The sequence below is a fragment of the Spea bombifrons genome, chromosome 3 (genome assembly GCF_027358695.1).
Source record: "Spea bombifrons isolate aSpeBom1 chromosome 3, aSpeBom1.2.pri, whole genome shotgun sequence".
NCBI lineage: Eukaryota > Metazoa > Chordata > Amphibia > Anura > Pelobatidae > Spea > Spea bombifrons.
Window position 1 is genome coordinate 72,566,521 of NC_071089.1, and position 23,976 is coordinate 72,590,496.

Below are 23,976 nucleotides of genomic sequence, written 5' to 3' on the forward strand. Positions count from 1 at the left end.
AGATTAGTCATTTTCTATCCACCTGAACTTTAGAAGATTAGAAACTAGCCCAGAAATCAGTTTTCTACCTAAAATAGGATTTCATTTACTCCTGTTGTGGTGGAAGAAATAGGGGCACTCATCCTGGTATGGAGACCGATTCAAGGAGTGTGTAAACTGCATATAAAGATGTTTAAGAGAAGTAAAGCCAGAATCAAAAGACTGTTTAGAATTGTTGGAGGCCAGTCTTGACATAGAACAGAAGGTTAATAAGTTCTTTCAGACCTGGAGCCTGGGGATTTATTGACAAGCTGTATGAAACAAAATGAAAACCGAGGTCAGAGATACCTTCCACCACACTTCTTGGTAATGTATTCAGCTTATAGGGTTGATCATCTATATGTGGGGTGAGGTGATAGGCCCAAAGCATTGTCACTGTGACTGTTGGGACAGAGTGAGGGAGCTAGACAAATTGTTAACAATGGTTTATTGTTATTTTACTTTAATATGATATTCAGTCTTTACGAGAGGATGGCTTTCTTCTTCATCTAAGCTTAGATATAAATTTTCTGGCATCCTTTAATCTACAAGAAAATGGAAAATTGTTAAGGAGATTGGAGATTATTTTGATGCAGTTGAGTGGCACATCTGTGGCCAAGGTCTACATACGATGGCGAGAAAAAGCAAATTAATTACTGTATTTCCCCATGTATTAGACGCACCTTAATTTTGGGGCCCAAAATTTGAAAAAATATATATTATATAAAGCTATTGTACTGGCTGTCTGGGCATGATATGAGTGTGACTGATGTTAGGACTGCTAATAATTGCTAGCAGCTATCATGCTCAGGCAGCCAGTACATGCACATCACCTTCAGCCTCCCTGTGCCCCCTACAGACCCATCCATGCTATCACACACACACACATATTCATTAATTTACTGCCCCACCCTTACCTGAACTGCAGATCTTGTGGTGCCGCTTGCAGACTTCCGTGGGGGCCGCTGTTTCCCTCTGTGTTGCTCGAACAGGAACGGAGCGGAGTCATGTGATGTGACGTACATTCACGTGACTCCACTGGGTTTCTGTGTCACCTCAACGGAACAAGAGACGCTGCTGAGCAACACAGAGGTAAGCAGCAGCTCCCCTACAGATGATTATTTCCGGAATTCTACCACCGCTGTATAAGACGCACCCAGTTTTTAGACCCCACATTTTTCTAAAAAAGGTGCATCTTATACATGGAGAAATACGGTACCTGGGTTACCGTATTTCTTCAGCTGGCGGACAGCCATCCTGACATTATCTGGAATGATACCTTTATTAAGGGGAAATTCATTGTCCTCTCGCTGATGGCAAGCTGTGAAGGCAGCAAACCAGTCGCAAATCATGATGTTTCCTCCACTGTACTTCACCATTGGGATGATGTGTTCATGTTGGTATGTGGTGCCCTTTTTATGCCATATGTAGTGCTGCATGTTCTTTCCGAACATTTCAACCTTAGTTCAGTCCACAAAACATTTTCATAGTAGTGTTCAGGGGCGCAGCAATAGTTTTTTTTTATATTTTTAAGGGCAGCTGTTCCATGTACTCCATACTTGTTCAGTGATTCCTTCAAGCCTTTAGCTGTTATTCTAACGTTCTTGTTTCACCTCTTTGAGCATTCTTCGTTGTGCCCTTGGAGTCATCTTGGCTGGGTGACCACTTCTAGGGAGGGTAGCCACAGTACTAAATTGTCTCCATTTATAAACAATTTGTCTAACTGTTGACTGATGAATATGTAAACTCTTTGACATTACTTTGTAACACTTTTTAACTTTTATGCAAATCAGCAATTAGCTTGTGTTGAAGTGATTAGCCTAGGGATTCACATACTTTTTTCCAACCCACACTGTGAATGGTTGAATGATGTATTCAATATGAACAAGAACCATACAATAATGTCATATTGCATTTGTTCTTTATTGTAACTCAGATGAAGATCATATCATATTTTAAGGCACATTTATACATAAATGCTGGTAAAGGGTTTACTTCCTTTTTCTCACCACTGTATACACCCCATATGAAATTCCATTCATTGCCGTGCATGCATCAACAATAACTGTAGATTTCTTTATTTCATAGTCAAAACATTTTGAAACAAATTTAACATTTTTCTATACTGAGTAGTATACTTCAGGCTCCCTAGCCACAGAGGGAAGAAAATGATGAAATGTATCATGTTTGTGTCACATCACTGCATTCCTTTATAAAATGAATTGCAAAATGACTGTAGAATTAGAATTTCTTCTTTTTCAGCCAACAATGTCTACAATGCAGCCTTTTCTCCCACTGATACAACTGATGTTTATCTGCTCCATTCACATGGCACTTGTGTGGTACTAATGTGCATGTCTCAGTCACGGAGATTACCTCCCACTCTAATATTTTGTCAAAGTGCCCTTTGAGAGACAGAATTTCACTACTTTCAAACCCATTTGTGCGTCTCATTTTAAGGGACACATTCTCTAAGCACAGAGATTTCTGCGATTCTAAAACCATACACACAATGCCTGGGAAATTCTGGAAGACAGTGGCTGTTGCTGTGGTAAGTTTATATTTATAGTAGACTTGTTTAAATTCCACATGAAACAATATCAACCTATGGCCAAATCCTTATGACTAAAAACAGTGAGTGTTTCAGCTGTCTGTTGTACACTATTTGTTAAAGATAGCTTTCCATGGAGGTACTGTATTTGTGATTACAAGAAAGAGAGGTAAAAGGGTCTATTCACCCATGAATGAGTCTGCGGGAGAGTTGTGGTGTCAACTGCTTGACTCCACTCCACATGAGTACATGCCAGTGAGGTTGGATTGTCGTGTATAATGCATAGTACAATTAGTGAGATTTCTTCAAACTCTGCTAACCCATAGAATTATACTTTATGCAAGGCCAGCTCAGTCTTTTCTCCTGAAGAAATTTGCAAGTGTTCATCCACAACTCTCCTACCAACTCTTCCTTTAGTGATCAAACCCTAACAAAGACAAACTGAATCATGCTGACTTTTAAATACCTCTCTCTCTCTCACACACATACAGTGGGGCAAAAAAGTATTTAGTCAGCCACGAATTGTGCAAGTTCTCCCACTTACAAAGATGAGAGAGGCCTGTAATTTTCACCATAGGTACACTTCAACTATGAGAGACACCGAATGAGACAACAAAGTCCATAAATCACATTGTCTGATTTTTAAAGAATTTATTTGCAAATTATGGTGGAAAATAAGTATTTGGTCAATAACAAAAGTACATATCAATACTTTGTTATATACCCTTTGTTGGCAATGACAGAGGTCAAATGTTTTCTGTAAGTCTTAACAAGGTTTTCACACACTGTTGCTGGTATTTTGGACCATTCCTCCATGCAGATCTCCTCTAGAGCAGTGATGTTTTGGGGCTGTCGCTGGGCAACACGGACTTTCAACTCCCTCCAAAGGTTTTCTATGGGATTGAGATCTGGAGACTGGCTAGGCCACTCCAGGACCTTGAAATGCTTCTTACGAAGGCACTCCTTCGTTGCCCGGGTGGTGTGTTTGGGATCATTGTCATGCTGAAAAACCCAGCCACGTTTCATCTTCAATGCCCTTGCTGATGGAAGGAGGTTTTCACTCAAAATCTGATGATACATGGCCCCATTCATTCTTTCCTTTACACGGATCAGTCGTCCTGGTCCCTTTGCAGAAAAACAGCCCCAAAGCATGAGGTTTCCACCCCCATGCTTCACCGTAGGTATGGTGTTCTTTGGATGCAACTCAGCATTCTTTCTCCTCCAAACATGACGAGTTGAGATTCTACCAAAAAGTTCCACATTGGTTTCATCTGACCATATGACATTCGCCCAATCCTCTTCTGGATCATCCAAATGCTCTCTAGCAAACTTCAGACGGGCCCGGACATGTACTGGCTTAAGCCGGGGGACACGTCTGGCACTGCATGATTTGAGTCCCTGGCGGCGTAGTGTGTTACTGATGGTAGCCTTTGTTACTTTGGTCTCAGCTCTCTGCAGGTCATTCACTAGGTCCCCCCGTGTGGTTCTGGGATTTTTTCTCACCGTTCTTGTGATCATTTTGACACCACGGGGTGAGATCTTGCGTGGAGCCCTAGATCGAGGGAGATTATCAGTGGTCCTGTATGTCTTCCATTTTCGAATAATTGCTCCCACAGTTGATTTCTTCACACCAAGCTGCTTGCCTATTGCAGATTCAGTTGTCCCAGCCTGGTGCAGGTCTACAATTTTGTTTCTAGTGTCCTTCGACAGCTCTGTGGTCTTGGCCATAGTGGGGTTTGGAGTGTGACTGTTTGAGGTTGTGGACAGGTGTCTTTTATACTGATAACAAGTTCAAACAGGTGCCATTAATACAGGTAGTGAGTGGAGGACAGAGGAGACTCTTAAAGAAGATGTTACAGGTCTGTGAGAGCCAGATATCTTGCTTGTTTGTAGGTGACCAAATACTTATTTTACCGAGGAATTTACCAATGAATTCATTCGAAATCCTACAATGTGATTTTCGGTATTCTTTCCCCCCATTCTGTCTCTCATAGTTGAAGTGTACCTATGGTGAAAATTACAGGCCTCTCTCATCTTTTTAAGTGGGAGAACTTGCACAATTGGTGGCTGACTAAATAATTTTTTGCCCCACTGTATACTACACCTGATAGAACTGCTCCTAGCTGGTTCAAGGTCTGTTGTTGAAGGGGCAGGGGTGGCACATGCAGGCTGTGAAGGGGCAGAATGGGCATAGGCAGGCAGTTTAAGGTCAAATATGGTACAGACATGTTTGGGGGACAGATGGCACAGACAAGCTGCTTGGGGCAAAGGTGGCACAGACAAGCTGTTTGAGGGCAAAGGTGGCACATGTTGCCTGTGAAGTTAGAGTGCCCAGGGGCAATTTTGCACCAGGGCCCTGTGGTTTCTATTTACACTCCTGGTGTGGCATGTGGACACATGAGCTCAACCAGATATGGTGTCCAAATGTTTACAGGGGTACTTTCCACGGCAGATGTTACACCTCAGACTTACTGTTTTTTGTTTTTATATAAAATAATATTCCTTGCTGTGTACTTCTCTGCAACACACCGGAGAAAAAAAGCTTCTTCATCTCAAGCATACTTACCAGCTTCTAAGGCCCAGGTGATGCAAGGCTCTAACATGAGTTGTATTACATGTGGGTGCACCCACAATATGTCGGCACAGGCGTAACATAATTAGCTCATTAATGCCTTATTTGTGTCTTTTGCATGCAAGTCTGCTAGCAGTCCCAATAAATGGGACACTAGCCAGGACAGCAGACAGTCAAGGCATAAAACCCAGTTGGCAGAGACATTCAAGCAAGTTTAGGACTGTTGATAGCTATATGCAAAGTATTCCACCCTGTATTAACTATCTTTAAATGTTTATTGTTCTAGTGGTATGAACTGGGACACATGGGGGAGGGGATTTATATTGTCATTGCAAGCCCAAATTTCTGTCAAAATTGCAACAAGTTATAACAAAAATATATGACAGAATTATCAGGTTAGCAAACAAATGTGCCAAGCCGTGAACGTGTTGGATTTCTGTGCCAGTAACTGTGGCCACAGAGAACCCCTACATTTTTTTGACTCACCCATCTCATTCCCAAATGTATGAAGGCTTCTTGGCTCAGCACGTTAAATAAACATAAGGCTTTATTAGTTCATTCTAGCCCAAGCGGATAAATAGCCCTAACCTGTATAGGTGGGCATGGTTGGCCCTTGTGTGGATATCCCCCTTACATGCGTGGCTATCCACACTCCTTGCTAAAACATCGACCCCGAGGAGGGAATGGGATGTCGCCAGGTATACACATAAGGTAAAGGTGCACCACAGGCTACCTTTAAAAGCAGCCCAGTACCAACTATTCTGAATAAAGCTTAATAAAAATTACACAAAAAAATGTAAAAAGATAGAAATCACAAACTAATTAGCATGAATAACTGGTGGACAATGAGGACTGGGAGCATTTTTAGTCAAATCCTAAAAATATGAGTATAACTGTGCCATTATTCTGTCCAAAAGAATCTTTTCCATCTTTTATACTAAAGTAATGCTGCAGTGTGTGTGTCATCTTTTTTTGGATCATTAGCAGCAAGAGACATATATAATAGATTGAACTTGATTTTATATTTTGTTCTTATTATATATATATATATATATATATATATATATATATATATATATATATATATATATATATATATATATATATATATATACCGTATTGGCTCGAATATAGGCCGCACTTTTTTCCTCCACTTTAAGTTTTTAAAGTGGGGGTGCGGCCTATATTCGGGGTCTAGCGCCCGACGCCCGGGACATGCAGTCCCGGGCGCCGGGCAGGCAGCGGGGTTAGGATACAGATCCCCCGCAGCGGTGCAGGGGACCTGCATCCTTCTCCCCGATACGCTCAGACAGCCTCCCCTGCCAGCACTTCCCACGGGGGGGAGTACCGGCACGGGAGGTTATCTAAGCGTTTTACCTCTGCCCACCCCCGACTTACCGGAGCAGACTCCCGGGTGTCTTGCGGGGCCGGCGGGAGACATTTACGCAATACGCAAATGCAACTTCCGGTAACGGTACCGGAAGTTGCATACGCGTATTGCGTAGATGTCCCTCGCCGGCCCTGAAGACGCCCGGGAGTCTGCTCCGGTAAGTCGAGGAGGGGGGGCAGAGGAGGACAGCGGCAGCGTATCGCGGGGAGGGAGGACAGCGGCAGCGGATCGCGGGGAGGGAGGACAGCGGCAGCGGATCGCGGGGAGGGAGGGCAGCGTATCGCGGGGAGGGAGGGCAGCGTATCGCGGGGAGGGAGGGCAGCGGATCTCGGGGAGGGAGGGCAGCGGATCGCGGGGAGGGAGGGCAGCGGATCGCGGGGAGGGCAGCGGATCGCGGGGAGGGAGGACAGCGGCAGCGTATCGCGGGGAGGGAGGACAGTGGCAGCGTATCTCGGGGAGGGAGGACAGTGGCAGCGTATCTCGGGGGGGAGGACAGTGGTAGCATATCTCGGGGAGGGAGGACAGTGGCAGCATATCTCGGGGGGGAGGACAGCGGCAGCGTATCGCGGGGAGGGAGGACAGTGGCAGCATATCTCGGGGGGAGGACAGTGGCAGCATGTTAAAGAAAAAAAATTTTCTTTAAAAAAGCACCAAACTTTTAGGGTGCGGCCTATATACGGGGGCGGCCTATATCCGAGCCAATACGGTATATATAATTTATGATTATTATAATATAAGCATATGATTTCAATAAAAAGTAGACTGAATGTAAACAAGATAGGGTATGGCAAGCTTAGTAACTGATCCTATGGCTTATCCTTAACAGAACCTTAACTCTTTTCCTTGAATTTAATCAGGGAAAAAATCCATCATCTTAAGACCAATGAAAGCCATAGCCTCAGCCCATATTTAAAATTCAAGGGGAATCTGTTCTATATAAGAAAACCATCAACCCCATACACACAAATGATTTGTCTGGTGATGTCTGGACTACCATTTTTACAAATAAAGTCGCTCAGCACTCCAGTAGTTCAGTGAGGTGTATTTAATTCAGCAACACAGGCAATGTTTCGACCTTACGGTCTTTATCGAGCCATGGCAAACATGTGAATGCAGTGAGTTTATATAGCAAAAAAAACAGGTTAATTACAACAATCATTAATCATGTGTGCACGTGCCCATGTTGCTGAATTAAATATACCTCACTGAACTGCTGGAGTGCTGAACGACTTTATTTGTGATATTTTGGGGTGCTGGTGGAGCCCAGTTCAAGCACCAGAAATATTGGAGTGCTGTTCTGCTATTCAGAGTAATCACTTTGGTATCACACCCTTATGCATGGGATCAATTTGGTATGCAATGGTATAATCTTTTTTCCTACTTAAAACGCATAACCCCCCCCCCTCACAAATGTAGGTTCTAAAATGTGTGTGACAACCATTTTTTGGCTACACAAATATCCCATACTTCCTGTCATGTATCATTAGCAGAATGGAATATAGTCCCTAGTTGTGCCTTGGAAGTACTTTTAAGAATGAGACACTTCATGCAAATTCAGCTATAATACAGTCAAGATAGTTTTTATTCTTGTGAATTTTTCATTACATCCACATGGTGGCGCTATACCCATTGATGAAATATAGACTATAATGACCTAAAACCATCTGCAAAGCTTGTTCCGTTTGATCTTTTTGAAAAGATGCAGTATCTGTATTACATGTGTCCCAAAGGCTACAAAGTAGCATAAGTTTGAAGATAATTTCCAAGTTTGTATTAACATAACTGGGCCAGACTGACATCATGTTTAACAAAGGCCTATAATCACTTTAATGCAACAATCTGTGTTCTGGGGGGAAGGTGGGAGTTGATGTGTCCCAACACTGTTGTTATTTTGTGTACACATGATAAAACTATTTAATTCCAGAAATCTATTTTCCCACAGATGCTTTACAATATTAAGTTTTGCTAGAAACACATATTCACAATAATATGTCAGAAGCAGGGGGCTATCACCATACCTGGGCACCACTTCTCTGGTTCTCTGTGCCAACACCCAAATCCTCCGGGTCGTGGGAAAGGGGTCATTTCCCCTTTAAATGAGGGTGTTTCCCGCAGAGCCATGGGTATGCCCACTGTCATTAGCAGGAATGCCCCCAACGTCATCAGAAACGCCCACTGATGGCAGCGGGACAGCCCACCTACGTAACAGGACCACCCACTGACATCAGTGGGCAGTCCTGGCCACGTCCCACAAAGGAAAGGCTCCCAGGTATGGCTATGACTGAATGATACTGTTAGCACCTAAGGTGACCACCTAAGGTGGTAGTTAATACTACCAAATCAGCAGATTAAGATGCTTCATAGCGCAGACATTGGTCTTATGGAACCCCCAAAAGGATATGATTGGGCTCAGAGTTGATGTATAGGTATGTGCCCAAAAACGTGACAGGTTAGAATGTACCTGTACATCCTCACTTTCTTGCTGCGGCAGGGACATCTCCCAATAGGAGGTTGGGCTGACTATGTCAGGGGTGATGAAGGCAAGTTACCGTGGAGTCCGGGATGCAGGACACGAGATAGCCAGAGTCAATGCACAGGAATCAGAGAAAGCTACTTAGTAGCCAAGGTCAGGTTCAAGGAGGTTAGCGGAGTCCAAGGGAATAGCCAGGTTTAGTACACAGGAATTCAGTAAGATAGTAATAACAACCGAAACAGCAGTACTCGGCACAATAACTGAGCACTGCTCAGTGCTGGGTTTTATACTTGCTGCTCGGTGGATGCCCTGCCTCCGTGCGTGACGTCATCCGAGCGCGTTCCCCGCCGTCTCCATTCGGGGATGCATAAAGTTGGTAACAGAAGCAATCACACTGGATGCAGAGGAGGAAGTTGAGGCGCAACGCTGGATCCGGTACCCGTGGATAGCGGGTACTCAGATGAGTGGCTTTGTCGGGGTCTGGTACGGGGACAGTCTATCAACAGCCTGGACTCTCCCGTTAGCAGAAGCCAGCATTGCTGGTGATAGATCTGGTGTTAATATACTTATATACTACATATATTTTTTTTTAAAATAAAAATTTGTACCTCTAAATCCCTTAAGCCAATAGCATAAAAAATTACAATATAAGGTAATATGTAAGGGACAGATGTGGCCTTCTAGAACATAAACTGTATGTGGGTTATTAGTGTAATCAGGGAATGCTGCCACTATACCCCATCTTTTTTCATGCAAACTTTATGCATGATTATTATTTTCACTGTACTTAAATGCACTCGCTTAGGGCTCATGGAAAGCCACACCTAATTACAGGAAGGTGTGCACTGGTATCCTGTGACATCATGTTGGGGTCATGTCGGGATATAGCATGGTCTACACTAGAACTGATCTCATATCCAGCCCCTGCTCTTTTTTCTTTCTTTCTCAGAACAGATGTAAATTCCCCTTGTTGATGACCAGCACATGTGCTGACCTGCAGTGTGTGTGGGATGTATAAACTTACATAATGAAATGAGCTACTTAATTATACATCCCATGCACAGCTCCCTATACATTCTGATCAGCAACATATGAAATGTATGTGCTTTTTGGAAGAAGTCGCCAATGTGGTAACTATATCTGAACTATATTTTATTCATGTTTTGCTCTTCTGTCACTGGTAAAACCATGCCCATGATGACGCCACAGTCGAACCCCCATATCCAAACTCTCAAAGAGTGTCCAGGAAATGGCTCAGCAAAAGGTGGCAACCCTAGCTACATCTCTTCATATTATTTCACGTGGACACACATCCTGCCAGCTGCTCAATATTGCCTTCCTGGCTTAAGAACTATTTTTCTCCGTTCCAAGTTCATCCCAAAGGTGTTCAAAGGGGTTGAGGTAAGGCTCTGTATGGGCCAGTATGTACGATGCAATTGTTTCACAGAACACAGTGTGCCTGAGCAGACGCTACCATTTTTACATCTATTCATCTTACTTCCAAACATGTAAATACTTGTGTGCTAATTATTCTTACGTTAACATGTAGCAGTTACATTTGCCAAGATAGCTGAAAGGACACATAGACAATTACACATTGTTTTCTTATCTTATGACACCTGGCCCAGATGGGAACACTTTGGCATACATAGAAATAATATGCCAGCGTTGTGAATAGACTGGCATGAACATGCTACTCTTTATGTTGAAGGGAGTTCACCCAACAGGTGCCTTCAGACTTTTTTCTAATTAGGAAAAACTCAGGATAATATGGAACCTTCATCACACGCCTTAAGTATATAAACCACTGATGGTGGCAGAGCTCAAGTGGATAATTGTGCAATACTTTGAAAAGAAGAATGAAGACAGGGAGGTGAAGATCCAGATCCAGACCCAATTAGCAAAATAATTACTCCGGCCCCTAGCTCAGTTTGGTATTCCTCTAGTTTAGTGCAGTACTAATGCTTTTATTTGTTTTTTAATAAAATACTGCTGGAGAATTAATGCATGTTCAAACATATGTTCAGAGCCAAAAAGAAATGTGCAATTACAGGAATACTGAGTGAGTGTAATGCCACAATAGTCTTCAATTTTACTCAACATTAAAGAGCCATTGGCTGTGTTCAATTACTTAGCCTTCTCTTGGATTTATGGGAGGGAATGCAAATGAGTAATTTAGTTGGTAAGTAAGGATTAATAGGATGAACTACACATCCTCTACCTTTCCACATCACCACAGACGATGATAGTATTTGAGCTCTGAATGTCCTCTTTGACATAAGGGAGAACACAAAATCCTCACCTTTACCCGAGGGCAAAGTGAATAAATGTTATTTTTTTCATAGTTGTGTCCAAAAATACCCCAAGTTTCATTTATGTTCCTGCCAAAAGACAAGCACATTATTGTGCACATATAATTGTTTTAATTATTGTAATTGAAGTAATTATCCTTACATGGCTTTTGCCAGAATTAGTACTAGAACATAGCATTGCACAATACTATAAAAAAAAGATACTGTCTGAAAGACACTTTGGTAACTAATTTTTTGGCTCAACAGGCTAGAGATTACCAAAACAGTTAACATTAAACACCTGCTTGGGCACTCCCATTAGGCACCCATCTTCCCTCACATCCCCTCTTTGATCTTATTTCCCCTTTTCTAGAGATCCTTACTGTACTTTTATACTTCTAGCTTCAATGAGTTAATGAGACCCTAACTTGCCCATTGTAGATCTCATATTCTAACTAATCACTCCTCCTTACATGGTGTTTTAGGTCTGGGCTCAGGTACTGGGTAAGCAAGGGAGAAGATGATCTGCTTTCCAGACCCAGAACCAGAAGATATGTCTGACTATACTTGCTAAGGCTTCTTGCGCCATGAAAACTATGTGGCCAGGTCTCAATTAGCCACCATGTTTCCAATTCTCTTTTCAGTGGATTGTGACTGAAAAACCCCAACATTGATTACAAATCAAATCAATATTCTCTACTCTGGAGTGGATTAAAGTGTTGGTTCCAGAACCAATAATGAAGTTCTTAATTAAGTTATTCTCCCTCAGCGAATAGAACTCTAAATGTTTTGTGTTAAACTGTTTGCATGGGATGGTGATACAAGACAGATAACCCCCCTAACATTGCAGTCACATTTATAACAAAAATTTGGGGAGAGGTTGGCTATTAGATGAAAGTACACACAGGGCTATACATTTAAACAGACTAAGACACAGAGCCCAAAAATATTAACATCTGGTTAAAATGTAAATAAAAAAAAATAATTCTGCTTTAATATTGTACGATTATCCCATTTTAATGCTAAAAAATGTGAGTAACATCAGAGCACAGCCATAAACAAAAGAATTTCCAGTCATTAAGATCCTATAACAGGAGGAAACAGACAGCACCCATTTTTTTTCTGTCACGGATACATAGTGTGCACATCATTCAATGTGTAAATGTTTATCCTACAGAGTGTATATGTATACAATCTAAAAAAATCCTACAGGGTTAGGTTAAACTTTGCGTTGTCTATAGTGGCAAAAACGAAACGACCGCTAGTAAGCAATTAAAGATTTCATTTTTCAGATACCTGCTTTATTATGTATGTAACCTTTTAGAATACAGTATATAAACCTATAACTATGCAGGTTACCCTTACACAACACAGGACAGGGCATGGGTATATAATGTCATATTATTATATCACTGTCATAGTGTCACATACAAACTGGCTGCCTGTGACGGTCTTCTTCTACACAAATCTACATACATACTGTGGAACAGGCAGATGGAAGCGTACAAGTCATACGCACATGAGTGTCATTTGTACAAAATATTATCTGTTTGGAGTCTGGAAACCATTTTGTTTGAAAGAGAGGATGAAATGTTCAGTACAAACTCTGGTTTCCTTCAGTAACTAAGAGTGCTGGATATAAATATGCCATCACTAGATGAAAGTCACCAGACTAGATGATGCTTATGTGACTCTAAACAAGATATGGAATTTTTTGCACGCATACTATAACCGTTACTGGGAAGCAGTGATCCCGGTCCTATATAATCCTCTCATGAAACTTATTTTGACCCAGTAAATATTTGTCTGTGTTTATTTAACCACGATTTGGAATGTTGTTTTATCGATGAAGTTACATTATCATATGGAAAAAATGTGAAAAAAAAAATACATATATTTATCTATAAGCTATGGAGCTATGGAAGATACCAGTAATGGAAATTTATTAAATAAATTAGCATGAGTTTGCAGTAGAATTGTGGTTTTAAATCACCAACTTAATTTTGAATGATGAAGGTCCAACCCAATGAGTTTCTGCAGTAAGAAGAACTTGGTTGACCCCGTATAATGCATAGCTAGATTAGCAAGATTTCAAGAAAATCAGTGAATAAAACATACATTGCTCAAGGCCGACCCAGGTCTTCCTGTGGGGGGGGGGGACTTGCCAGGGATGGTACTTCATTGTGTATAGTGAATTCAGGGCTCTCCTGACATCTCATGGATAAACCCCTTCCTTTGTTCTCTTAACTTTTATTCACTGTAATATTACTGGGATCTATTGTTTTAACATGTATTACTGGACACCTCCAGTCTATCTTCACACTGGATTATACTTTAGCCTTTCTGTCTCACTCCAGAGCCCTGTCCCCTATCCTCTCAGTCTGAGTTTCTTAAAGTAGTTTTTTGCAATGAGGGATTGAAAAATGGCTAGAAAGGATTTCAATGACCATTGGTAGTTGTATTGAAATGAGTTAACCAAGTAATATCTGGGGGGCAGTTTGCATAACTGAGGGGCAGGTTGACAAATAAAAGGAAATAAAAACAAGACATGCATTTTTCTCAATCATAGTTTTTATTTAATATGAAAAAATAGTTTATATGTGAATTAATATTTACTAGTAATTTTTTTTTCTTTTTTTTCCCTAAATTAATATTCAAATTTTGGGGTGTCATCTTATAATCAGGGTCATTTTATAATTGAGCAAATGCGGTATTGAAGTAGGAGCAAAACAGCTGTGTGCTACAGGTCAGTGAGCAGATCATACCAGAAAGGGATGTCAGTCCTTCCCAGGCATCAAACCAATCTCTGAGGTTCTCTTCTTTCAATTTCTACTGGACAATATTCCAAAAATGCCTTTGGGTGAGTGTTCAGTCACAAACGACATTGGTTAAAAAAGAGGAACTCCCTCAATATTATTCACTTATACATTCACTTATATGATGGGGTGATCCTGCATGCAGCACTGCAAGGCTTTACTAAGGGCCCAGGTTGGGCCCACCTGTTAGCAAGGGTGTTGAGGAACAAAAACTGCAATCCATCCCCTTTTGAGTTTGAAGACTTAGGTTGTGATGGACTGTGTTGGTTTGTAGATGAATTTCAAACGCAAAACATCTCTTTGCTTTTTCACTTGTCAGGTACAACACAGACATGTCTTTCACATATCATAATGTCCATATGTTTCAAAGCATTGTTTACTGATGTTCATATGAAAAACGATCTGATGTGAATCAAGAATTACCAGCTCCATACATACACTGATTACTGGGATAAAGAGTACATTGTTCCCCTTTTCCTTCCTGTAGAAGTAATTTGAACAAACAGCTAGGCAGCAAGATACATAGAGAAATCCGCTTTGATTTGACATCTGAATTTCTTAGCGCTGCATTTTTGATTAATCTGTTACGTTTTGGCACATCTGTAATATGTGACATACATCCACTACTTACGCCTTTTCCCAATCAACTTCAAGCTATTAAGTCAAAGCGCTGCGTAAATTGTTGGCACTATATAAATAAAAGATAATAATAATAATAATAAATAGTTTTGTCCTGCTGTCAAGGATGTACACTCGCAGTCACAGCTTGGTCCTTGCAGAGGGGAGTGGAGGTGGAGTCCAGGAAGAGGAGATGGCTTTGGCCTGGAGGAGGTGGGCCGGTGGCAAAGCATGCCACGCTGCCCCCTATCAGAGACAATCAAGGAGGTGATCAGAGGGACGGAGTCTGTGGCATCATATGTGATGTCACACCCAGCAGCCCTAAAAAGCTTCTAAGCTTCCTGCAAATGGCGCTGAAAGTGTGCTACGTTCTGTCCCAAGCTCTGTGCTCCTGTTCCTGAACTCTGGACTAACTCTTTGTCTGCTGCCTTTCATATTGGCCCTGGATTGTCTATGGATTAACCTTTTGTCTGCTGCCTGCCTTAGTGACCACTGGACTAACTTTGGCTTCCTTGCCTGCAACCGAACCCTTCTAAGCGCTGCTCCACTAGCCAGTGTATAACACACGCAGCTGGGGCTGTATTAACGGGGTTGTGTCATCTCCTCATATCCAAGGAGCAAGGGTCAGAACACACCATAGGCAGTGCAATACCTGCTAGATTTCATGAAAGTAGCTGAAATGTGCTTTATAAGTTTATTTCAGGTCATAGGCAAACCTATTGCCATGTAAAGGGAAAATAAACTCTGAAGAGTTAAACATGAACACCAACAAGAAAGGACCACCCAAAACACCCTGTAGCTATACATAAGATTATATAAAAGTTCTCAATTTTGGGCAACAAATTCTGCTTTAGAGGTATAATGCATGCTAAACAAATCACTGGGTTATCCGCTGCTTATAACTTTAATGTAGTTAAACCATTTATAGATGTTCTCGTGGTGATGCTATCACTTGTGTGTTCCTGCTCAATTTATCCCAGCATGAGATCACTGGATTGAGATGACCTTTTCGGCCTGTTTTCACATTGCGCAACCCCATGCCTTGGCTTCATCCGTCACAAATGCATTTTAGGAAAGGGTGATTAGCAATCTATGTTCACGTAACCTGTGCCTTGCTGGCCTATAATAACTTTTACTCCTCTGGACGTAAACATTGTCTCTGTTTAATAAACAATGTGAATGTGTTCAGCTACTATTGTTGCCTGCTACCATGTCATCATTGGCTGGCACACTGGAAACATTGTCACTGTACATTATGCCACAGCCAGCGAACAAAATTAATCACGCATAAAAAATACCCTACATATTTTACTCTATATTTTATAAACATTTTTTTTAAGGAATAGCCTGATTATCATCCGTGGATGACAACTCCCATCACCAGCAAGGCTAATGAGGTTGATGGTAGTTGTAGTCTACAAAAGTGAGCACACCAGAAGAGCAAAAGGCTTGTGAAAATACATCTTTTTATTAAACTGTGTTTATATACTATATGATGCCATTTACCCCTTTGTTTTCTGTGTGCTTACTAGACTAGCACAATTCAGATTCAGACAAGTTTTAATGTTAACTAAATTTGCCAATTTAGACAAATCATGTGAATGTCCCTAAAACAAGAAGGGACCCCAGTGAAACAAATAACTCAGAGAGCTCTGAATTTTTGTTTGCATTTTGATGTTTTTCTCACTCTAACTGTAACGAAAGTAACGTGGAGTTCAAGTGAGGAACCCAGTATGCAGTGATTGCAACGATAGGCACAGAAACGAACACAGTCCCAAGTAGAATGGTCAAACAAGCCAGGTCAGGAATGAAGAGATCAGCATCGTCAGGAACAGGCAAATATCAGCAACGGAGAATAAAGAATGGTCAGGCAAGTCGGGTCAGGAATGGAGAATTCAGAGTAGTCAGGAACAAACACAATTCAGCAACAAGTAGTGTAGAAACAACTACTACAAGAGTAGCAGCCCAGCCAGTACAATAACCGAGCACTGAATGGAAGTCAGTGCTTGTTTTTTAAACAGAAGAAGAAGAAAGAAGACGTGAAGAAGCAAAGAAAGAAGACAAAGGAAAGAAGACAGAAGAACAAGAAGAGAAGAAGCAGATCTGCGGTAAAGAAGACAAGGACACAGAAGTGGTTGTCAGATAAGGTAGGGAGACATTGACAGCACGAGAGAGCGTGAGAGAGAATGACTGTGAGTGGATTAATCAAACATAATGGATATGGGCTTGGTTTTGGTGGAGGGGCAGCATTTCATCCTTGGACCCAGGCAGCGCAATGTCTTGGGTCTGCACTGCTAAAAGCTTCAAGTGAAATACTGCAGGTTGTCTACTTTCCAGAAATATGTACATTGTGGGTTATTTATTGTTTTATTTGTTCATCATTACAGTTACAAATCTGTATACTATCTGTGAAAATAATGCAAGACTCTGAAACAGCAATTTATGCCGACTAATAAAGTGATATAGTGACTGAATAATATTTTCCCATGTGAGTGCATGAGCAATCATTATTAATGAACCACACACTATAAAAGTACTACACTATATTCTGTTTACTTCATATGTTGGACTAAAAGTGGTATCAAAAGAAAGCCCTATCTGTGCTCAGAAAAAAAACTAAAAGGGCAATCAAAGCTCGTAAAAAACAGGCTCTAGGTTTTAGACTACAAAGTACCCAGTAAAGAAGGGGTTATATGTGCAGCCACATGTATCCAGCAAAGATGAGTAGAGATTATATCAGGCAACCGTGCCCTAGCCATATACCCAGTGCGACCCCCCCAAAACGCCTGATATTCTGTCTCGCCATAAGCAGTGGCGTAACACAAAATCTGAGGGCCCCCTACAAGCTGTGTTGAGGGAACTCTTCCCATGTATGTATCCTGTCCAGTCTATTGAGCGTGTGTTTATATATATTGCTCTCTTATGTGCACCTTTACTCAAAACATAAGTCAGTAGTATGTAATACTCTCATCAATAACTGCAGATTAGAGCTTGTTGAAAGAAGCCATTGCTGCTCCAAAAACCCTTGGGGGCTTATAAGACCTGGGGGTCCACCTGCACCTGTGTTACCATTAGTAGGGCCCATCTACTTTATGATGGAATTCACTAAGCCATATGTAAGTTTTTAACTGCTGGCTTCAAACTCAGATGAACTTACTAAGATCTGACATCTAACTTCGGGGAGACACTTTCACCCATAAGTTAGCTTTGGTATTTGTTTTCCATTTGCACAAGCTATGTACTATCGATTTATATCTAAACAGTGAACTAATGTGTCTGTACCTATAAAATAATGACTTGAATATGTGATTGTGATTTCCAAAGAAAGCCTTACAATTTATAATTTGTGTGGGTACACTAAATAAAAAAGGGGAAAATCACATTGGACATAGACATAGCCCTGGTCCTGTAGGGGTTAAAATACAGATAACATGTTTGAGTACACATTAGCTTGGGTAAATAAAACACTTATAGTTGTTGTTCAGAATGAGTTTCCCAATTACACAGAGAGCTATAAACAGAACACTTTAACATGCTTAGTAACAGCCTAGTATGAATGGGTACAAGGGAGGGTACACACACACACATATACGGTATATATATATATATATATATATATATATATATATATATATATATATATATATATATATATATATATATTGTATATACACATACATATATTTATATACACATATATACATATAACAATATGTATGTATATAGCCTCCCTTTTCCTTGGAGTAGCTGTATCATTCGGCTTTGCAGCAGGGATAAGAATGCTCCGAACTTGTCAGCTGTTGACGAGCTCGCCAGCCTGAGAACACGGGGTAAATATAGCCCGGCACAAAGTTCCTGCCTGAACGCGAGCCCGGCCAGTCCAAAAAAAGAGGAAACATTATCTCCCAGCTATTCTGCCAGAGCCCAACAGCACCTAGACAGCGGTTTAACGGGGAAAAGCAAAGTCTGGGTGGGAGCCCATGTGACCTCCCACTTGCCTGCGAGCAGGACTGCATTCTTAGCATTTGTGTGAGTGCTGTCGGTGTGCTCAGTGCTATGCGCTGGATGCTTTGTTCGTGTCTCTGTGGTCCTGCTGAAGTTTACTGGTGTGCTAAGCAGGCGATCTCTGCTTTTCAAGCCAAGCCACAGGGGATCCACTTTACTAAGGATCTTGTGATCTACTCACTGACTGTGTCCGCAGCCATCAGGTAGGGCAAGTCACTTATTGTCTCCATGTAGAGTTTCTTTACAAGTCTATATCAGTCTCTGCTTATTTCCCCTTCCTTCTCTCTTCAATGATACACAATCACACATGATACTCTATCTGTACTAGTATACTGTACAGTGGGTAACTTTGTAATAAACGAATAAGTATTTATATAAATACATATACAATACAATACAATAGATTTCTAGATTGTAAGCTCCTCTGAGCAGGACCACCATCACCTTTGGTTTTCTGAAAAAGATAACACTATAATGCAGTATGAAAAATAAGAGAAATACTTGCACAATCTTAGAACCTTCTGTGGTCAGATAGAAATTCTAATGTGAACACAGTATGTGGAGAAATTATTTCAAAGGCGACACATATAGGGTTAAAACATGATTTTATTTAAATGTTTATAGAGTTAAGAACTGTGTTTTTATTTGAAAAATGGATAGTAGATCCAGTTGAGATTCAAAATGTTTATATTTATTGGGTTAATAATAGTAATAATTATTATTATCGTCATTATATATCAATTGTACTTTATACAGTATATTTTTTAAAGAATGCCAATTTACAGTCTAGGGTATACAATAGATATATAATCAAATATAAATCCATTTTAACAAGAAATAGGGGAGCCTTATATAGAAAGCATACAAAATAATGATGTAGAGACATATTGTTTTACTGACAGGAGAGGTACAATTGTGACAGTATTAAAAAAAATGTGAGCGAGACCACAATATCAAGAATGTATTTGAGGAGAAACAAACAATGTCCTCTAAGTACTAATCAATTCACAAACAAGTAGGTACACGGTCCATATTTGTAAAGAGCAGTTCTATGGAACATGCCCAATAGCTATGCCAACCAATGGAACACATCATAATTAGAACAATAATTAATATTAATTAATGATTTATAGTTTTGACAGTATGCTTTAGAAATATGGGCCATGGTTACTGTAATTCCGTATATTTACCACTATTATTCCTGAACATAGAGAGATATTGTTATTTTAAAGAACAATATTTAAAAAATATGCAGAATATTGAATATGTGTTATCTAATCTAACAAATATTGTGATAATTCTACTTATTTTAAATAATACTTCAAATCAGAAAAAATATATCTTATGGTTGATAAAATGGTGTGATGTTGCGGTATCAGCGCTATACACCATGACAGCAAGGAGATACTTCCCAGAGCAACCAGTGACAGAGCAGACACATCACACACACACACTTGTGTACGTTCTAACTCCATGCTTATTATGGAGCATTCAAGTACCTTATTTGGCTGGAAGAGATAAAATGAGTCTCTTTCACATCAGTGATTATATAGCAAGCTCAGTTCTGGGGCTAAGTTGCATATGAGGGCCAGTTAGCATAGAGAAAGGTGAAACGTCTGCCATTTGCTCCACAAGATTCTTCCTTATAAACAACTGTTTAGCCAGTTTAGTGTTATGTTGGATGCGGGTTCGTATAAAGCAAAATGTTTAGTTCTGCCTTTAGCCACCAGATCAATTTCTCCACCTGTGGCACAAGTACCCAAAAATGCGAAGTGACCTTGGGGCACCTCAACACATGTTTAATTATTGAATTGAATAATATATGATAGACACAAGTCTGGTAAGTGCCAGGACAGGTTTTCAGTAAGGACCAGTTGTGATGGTAATATCTGAATCTCTGTGCTATACCAGGTACAATTAAACCCATAAGAAGATGGGCCCTGTTCATATGAACACTTGGCTATAGTAGCCAAGCCTCTTACTCATTTGCTGATATTTCCTTTGATGTCTGTTGACTCGTGGGTTAAATATTAAATTATTTGTTTGGCAGCTAATAATATGTATCACTTGAAATAGTTAACTTCTAAATAATAACCGTTACATTCATGTTACTCCTAATTCAGTTTTATATAAGAAAGCGCATAGTGGGTCCGTTGTATGCTTTTGCCCATGTGTTGGCGTTGAATGTTTTTTTTGCTGTGGGATGTATTGTGTAAAGGTAAATCCATTTAAGTTGTGTTAATTCTCTGTGTGCTTTATTGAATCAATTAGTAAAAGTTGTTTTCTATTGACCGCAATTTTGGGTTTAGTCGAGTACCAGAATCCCAAACCATGCATTTTAAACCACCATTAGTTCCAATTAAAGTATAAACAGGTCACTGAATTAAGTCCTGTATTTCCAGACAAGGATAAGCTCAGATCCTCAATGATATGGTGTAAAGTTGGATTAATGGTGCCCTATGTCTAAAAGCACTTATATAGACCCAAACATAGAAAATATGTAGTTAAAATCCAGTGATACAGCTCTGACAGATAATAAAACCCACATTTGTTTAAAATCGTAAATGTTAAACATTTGAAACACAAATACTTGTATGGGTAAGCTGTAGAAACCGAAGTGTATTTGTGGTTGGCTGATAATGGAATAGTAATTGGTTGAGCAAAGTTTATTTTTTACACTATATGACCAAAAGTATGCGGACTTTCAGCCACAGCCATTGCTGACAGGTGTATAAAATGAAGCACATAGGCAGCCATCTCCATAGACAAACTTTGGCAGTAGAATGGGTTGTACTGAAGATCGCAGTGGCTTTAAACGTTGCACATCATAGGATGCCACCTTTGCCACAAGTCAGTTTGGGAAATTTCTGCCCTACTAGATGTGCTTTGGTCCACTGTAAGTGCTATTATTGTAAGGTGGAAGCATCTAGGAGTAACAGCTCAGCCACAAAGCAGTAGACCGCTTCGCGGTGTGGAGGAACTTGGAATGCCACGGAGAGCCTGGATTTTTCACATAAAATCAGTGCCTGACCTCACAAATGCTCCTTTTGGCTGAATGGGCACAAATTCTCTTACAGACAGTCCAAAATCTTATGGAAAGCCTTCTCAGAAGAGCGGGGACTGCTCTAGCCACAAGGGTTTGGACTCCGTATGAATGTTCATGTTTCAGAAACGGAACGTCCAACAAGCTCATATAGGCGTGCTGGTCAGGTGTCCACATACCTTTGGTCATATAGTGTATTGTGTATAGCTGTTTAAGCTTTAATTTCTAAGGTGTAAAACTCAACTTTTAAATATAATACCCTCACAAAAAGCAGCTTGTTTTATGCTTATTTATTTGCATCATTTTTGCTTACATTTTTATGATTTATCGTGACCATTTACTAATCTGCCGACTATACTTCCTTTAACTAAAGGCAGGGGACTGCCGGTAGAATACCTCCAGCATCATGTGTTCCATAGTCCGGCTGTCAATTCCAGTAATTGTAATTTGTGTATCAATGTGTTGTTCATCCTAACCTGGCTCTGTTTTCTGGAATAAATGAATGAATCCTACAGTATTATTCTTAACAGGCAGTCATTTAGATATTACTCATTGACTGGATGTCTTAAGTGTATTTAAAAACAGTACATCATTTTATTTCAAAGAGACATCCAAACACTATTGTCAGGGTGTTTCCTTGTTTCATATAAATTCGATGACACACTTCCTCTGGGCTTCTGAGAATGACCGATTTCACTGCGATACCCAACAAAAATAATTCGGTAATGCATTGTATTGTGTAAGTTGTAATTGTACCATTATGCTGTTTATCACCATCAGTGCGAGAAGTGAAAGGCCAGGAAGTATTATTCAGTTGTTACCTCGGCTCCTATTGTACAGCTGCCTGTTGTGTGGTTTCACATTGCACGGATTACCTCAGAGAAATCCTTCTACCGCAAGAAGAACAAACGGCAAACATAATAAAACAGGTGCCTGAGTATAGTCGTGTAAAGTAGTTTCTGTCAAGTAGTGATTTTAAAAACTGTAATTTAGTGATTTTATATAAAAAAAATATAATCCTTTTTAGGTTTAGATTGTGATATTTAGATACGGCTCCCAGGGACATCATAGTAACTCTTCAGAAGTGCTTCAGGGTCTCTCAACTTAATTTGAGAAGGGATGTTCCAGTCATCATATGGTCTTAAAGGCCTATGATAGCTGGGTAGTCCCTTTAAATTTTCTTGGTTTCCTCCCATGCAGATTGTGCAGAATACCTCCATATGCGTTTGCCCCTCAGCTCCCATGCAGGTGGCGTTAACATAGATACCATGATTTTCACTTTTTTTACTCTTAGCTGGTGGTGGGCCACAGACTGATGAGCAGCTTTCTCTTTACTGTACTTTAATGGTAACTAGGTATGTATATGGCCTATGTCGGTACGCCAAGGGTTAAGCTGAAATCCACCCTTTACCTGTAGAATCAATAGGAGTAGTCATCTTAAGTTGCTGCTAGGAGTTGCATTATTTTTCCTCCATATTGAGTTATGTCTCCCTACTGAAAGTAACTGATAAACCGGTTTTGTCACAGATCTCAGTCGCCACAAGGTAAAATAGTCCCTTGATTTTTTAACTAAATATCTGCAAAATAATTACTAATTACAAAGCAAAAAGTACAAAGTAACAATCTCCCCTTTAATTAACAGACAAACTACCTAGACCACTTTGTCTTTTTCTGACACTCCTTGTATAGAATCATGCGTAAAAGTATGGCACTCACAGGTCCCTAATAGCAACAGTTGCAATTAACAAAATTACATCAGGAGAAGAAGTTGGTGTCTGTTCTAATGTAAGAGTTCCTTGTGTTTGTTAAAGAGTAATGATGACAGGGGAGACAGGCTGGAATCTCCGCAACCTACACTGCTATACTTCTTTTTTGCTAAACTGTAATATGTAACATTCTGGGGTTCTAGTTAAAGTCAACCTCACTTTACCTGAACTTCCAAATACTTTTAATTATCAACATGGAGATCAAGAGCTCTGCTGCTGAAAATAGCAAATACATGAAATGCTAATTGTCCTATCAGTTTGGGAGTGGATGCAGAGCAGCAAATAGTAACATAGACCCTCTAGTTATAGATTATGATATTTCTAACATTTCTCTTCCTTTGAAATACACTTTTATCCTGTACTTTGTTAAATACCTTTAAATGTTTAACTGTTTCTATCACATCTCCCCTCTCCAGCAGAGTAACTATAAACC

The 23,976-nt window shown here is 40.3% G+C and overlaps 1 protein-coding gene across 2 annotated transcripts in view; it reads left to right on the forward strand.

Moving 5' to 3' along the window:
- The first annotated feature begins 2,529 nt into the window (after positions 1-2,529).
- Positions 2,530-23,976, forward strand: part of FILIP1 (filamin A interacting protein 1) — a 74,036-nt gene continuing 52,589 nt past the window's right edge. Inside the window, exon 1 of one of the 2 annotated variants that reach the window (XM_053458779.1) lies at positions 2,530-2,569. In XM_053458779.1, the coding sequence (XP_053314754.1) occupies positions 2,531-2,569 (39 nt within the window). In that variant the 5' untranslated portion in view covers position 2,530. Of the gene's footprint in view, positions 2,570-18,694; positions 18,938-23,976 lie in introns of those variants that run through there. The other variant, XM_053458778.1, reaches the window with a different exon arrangement.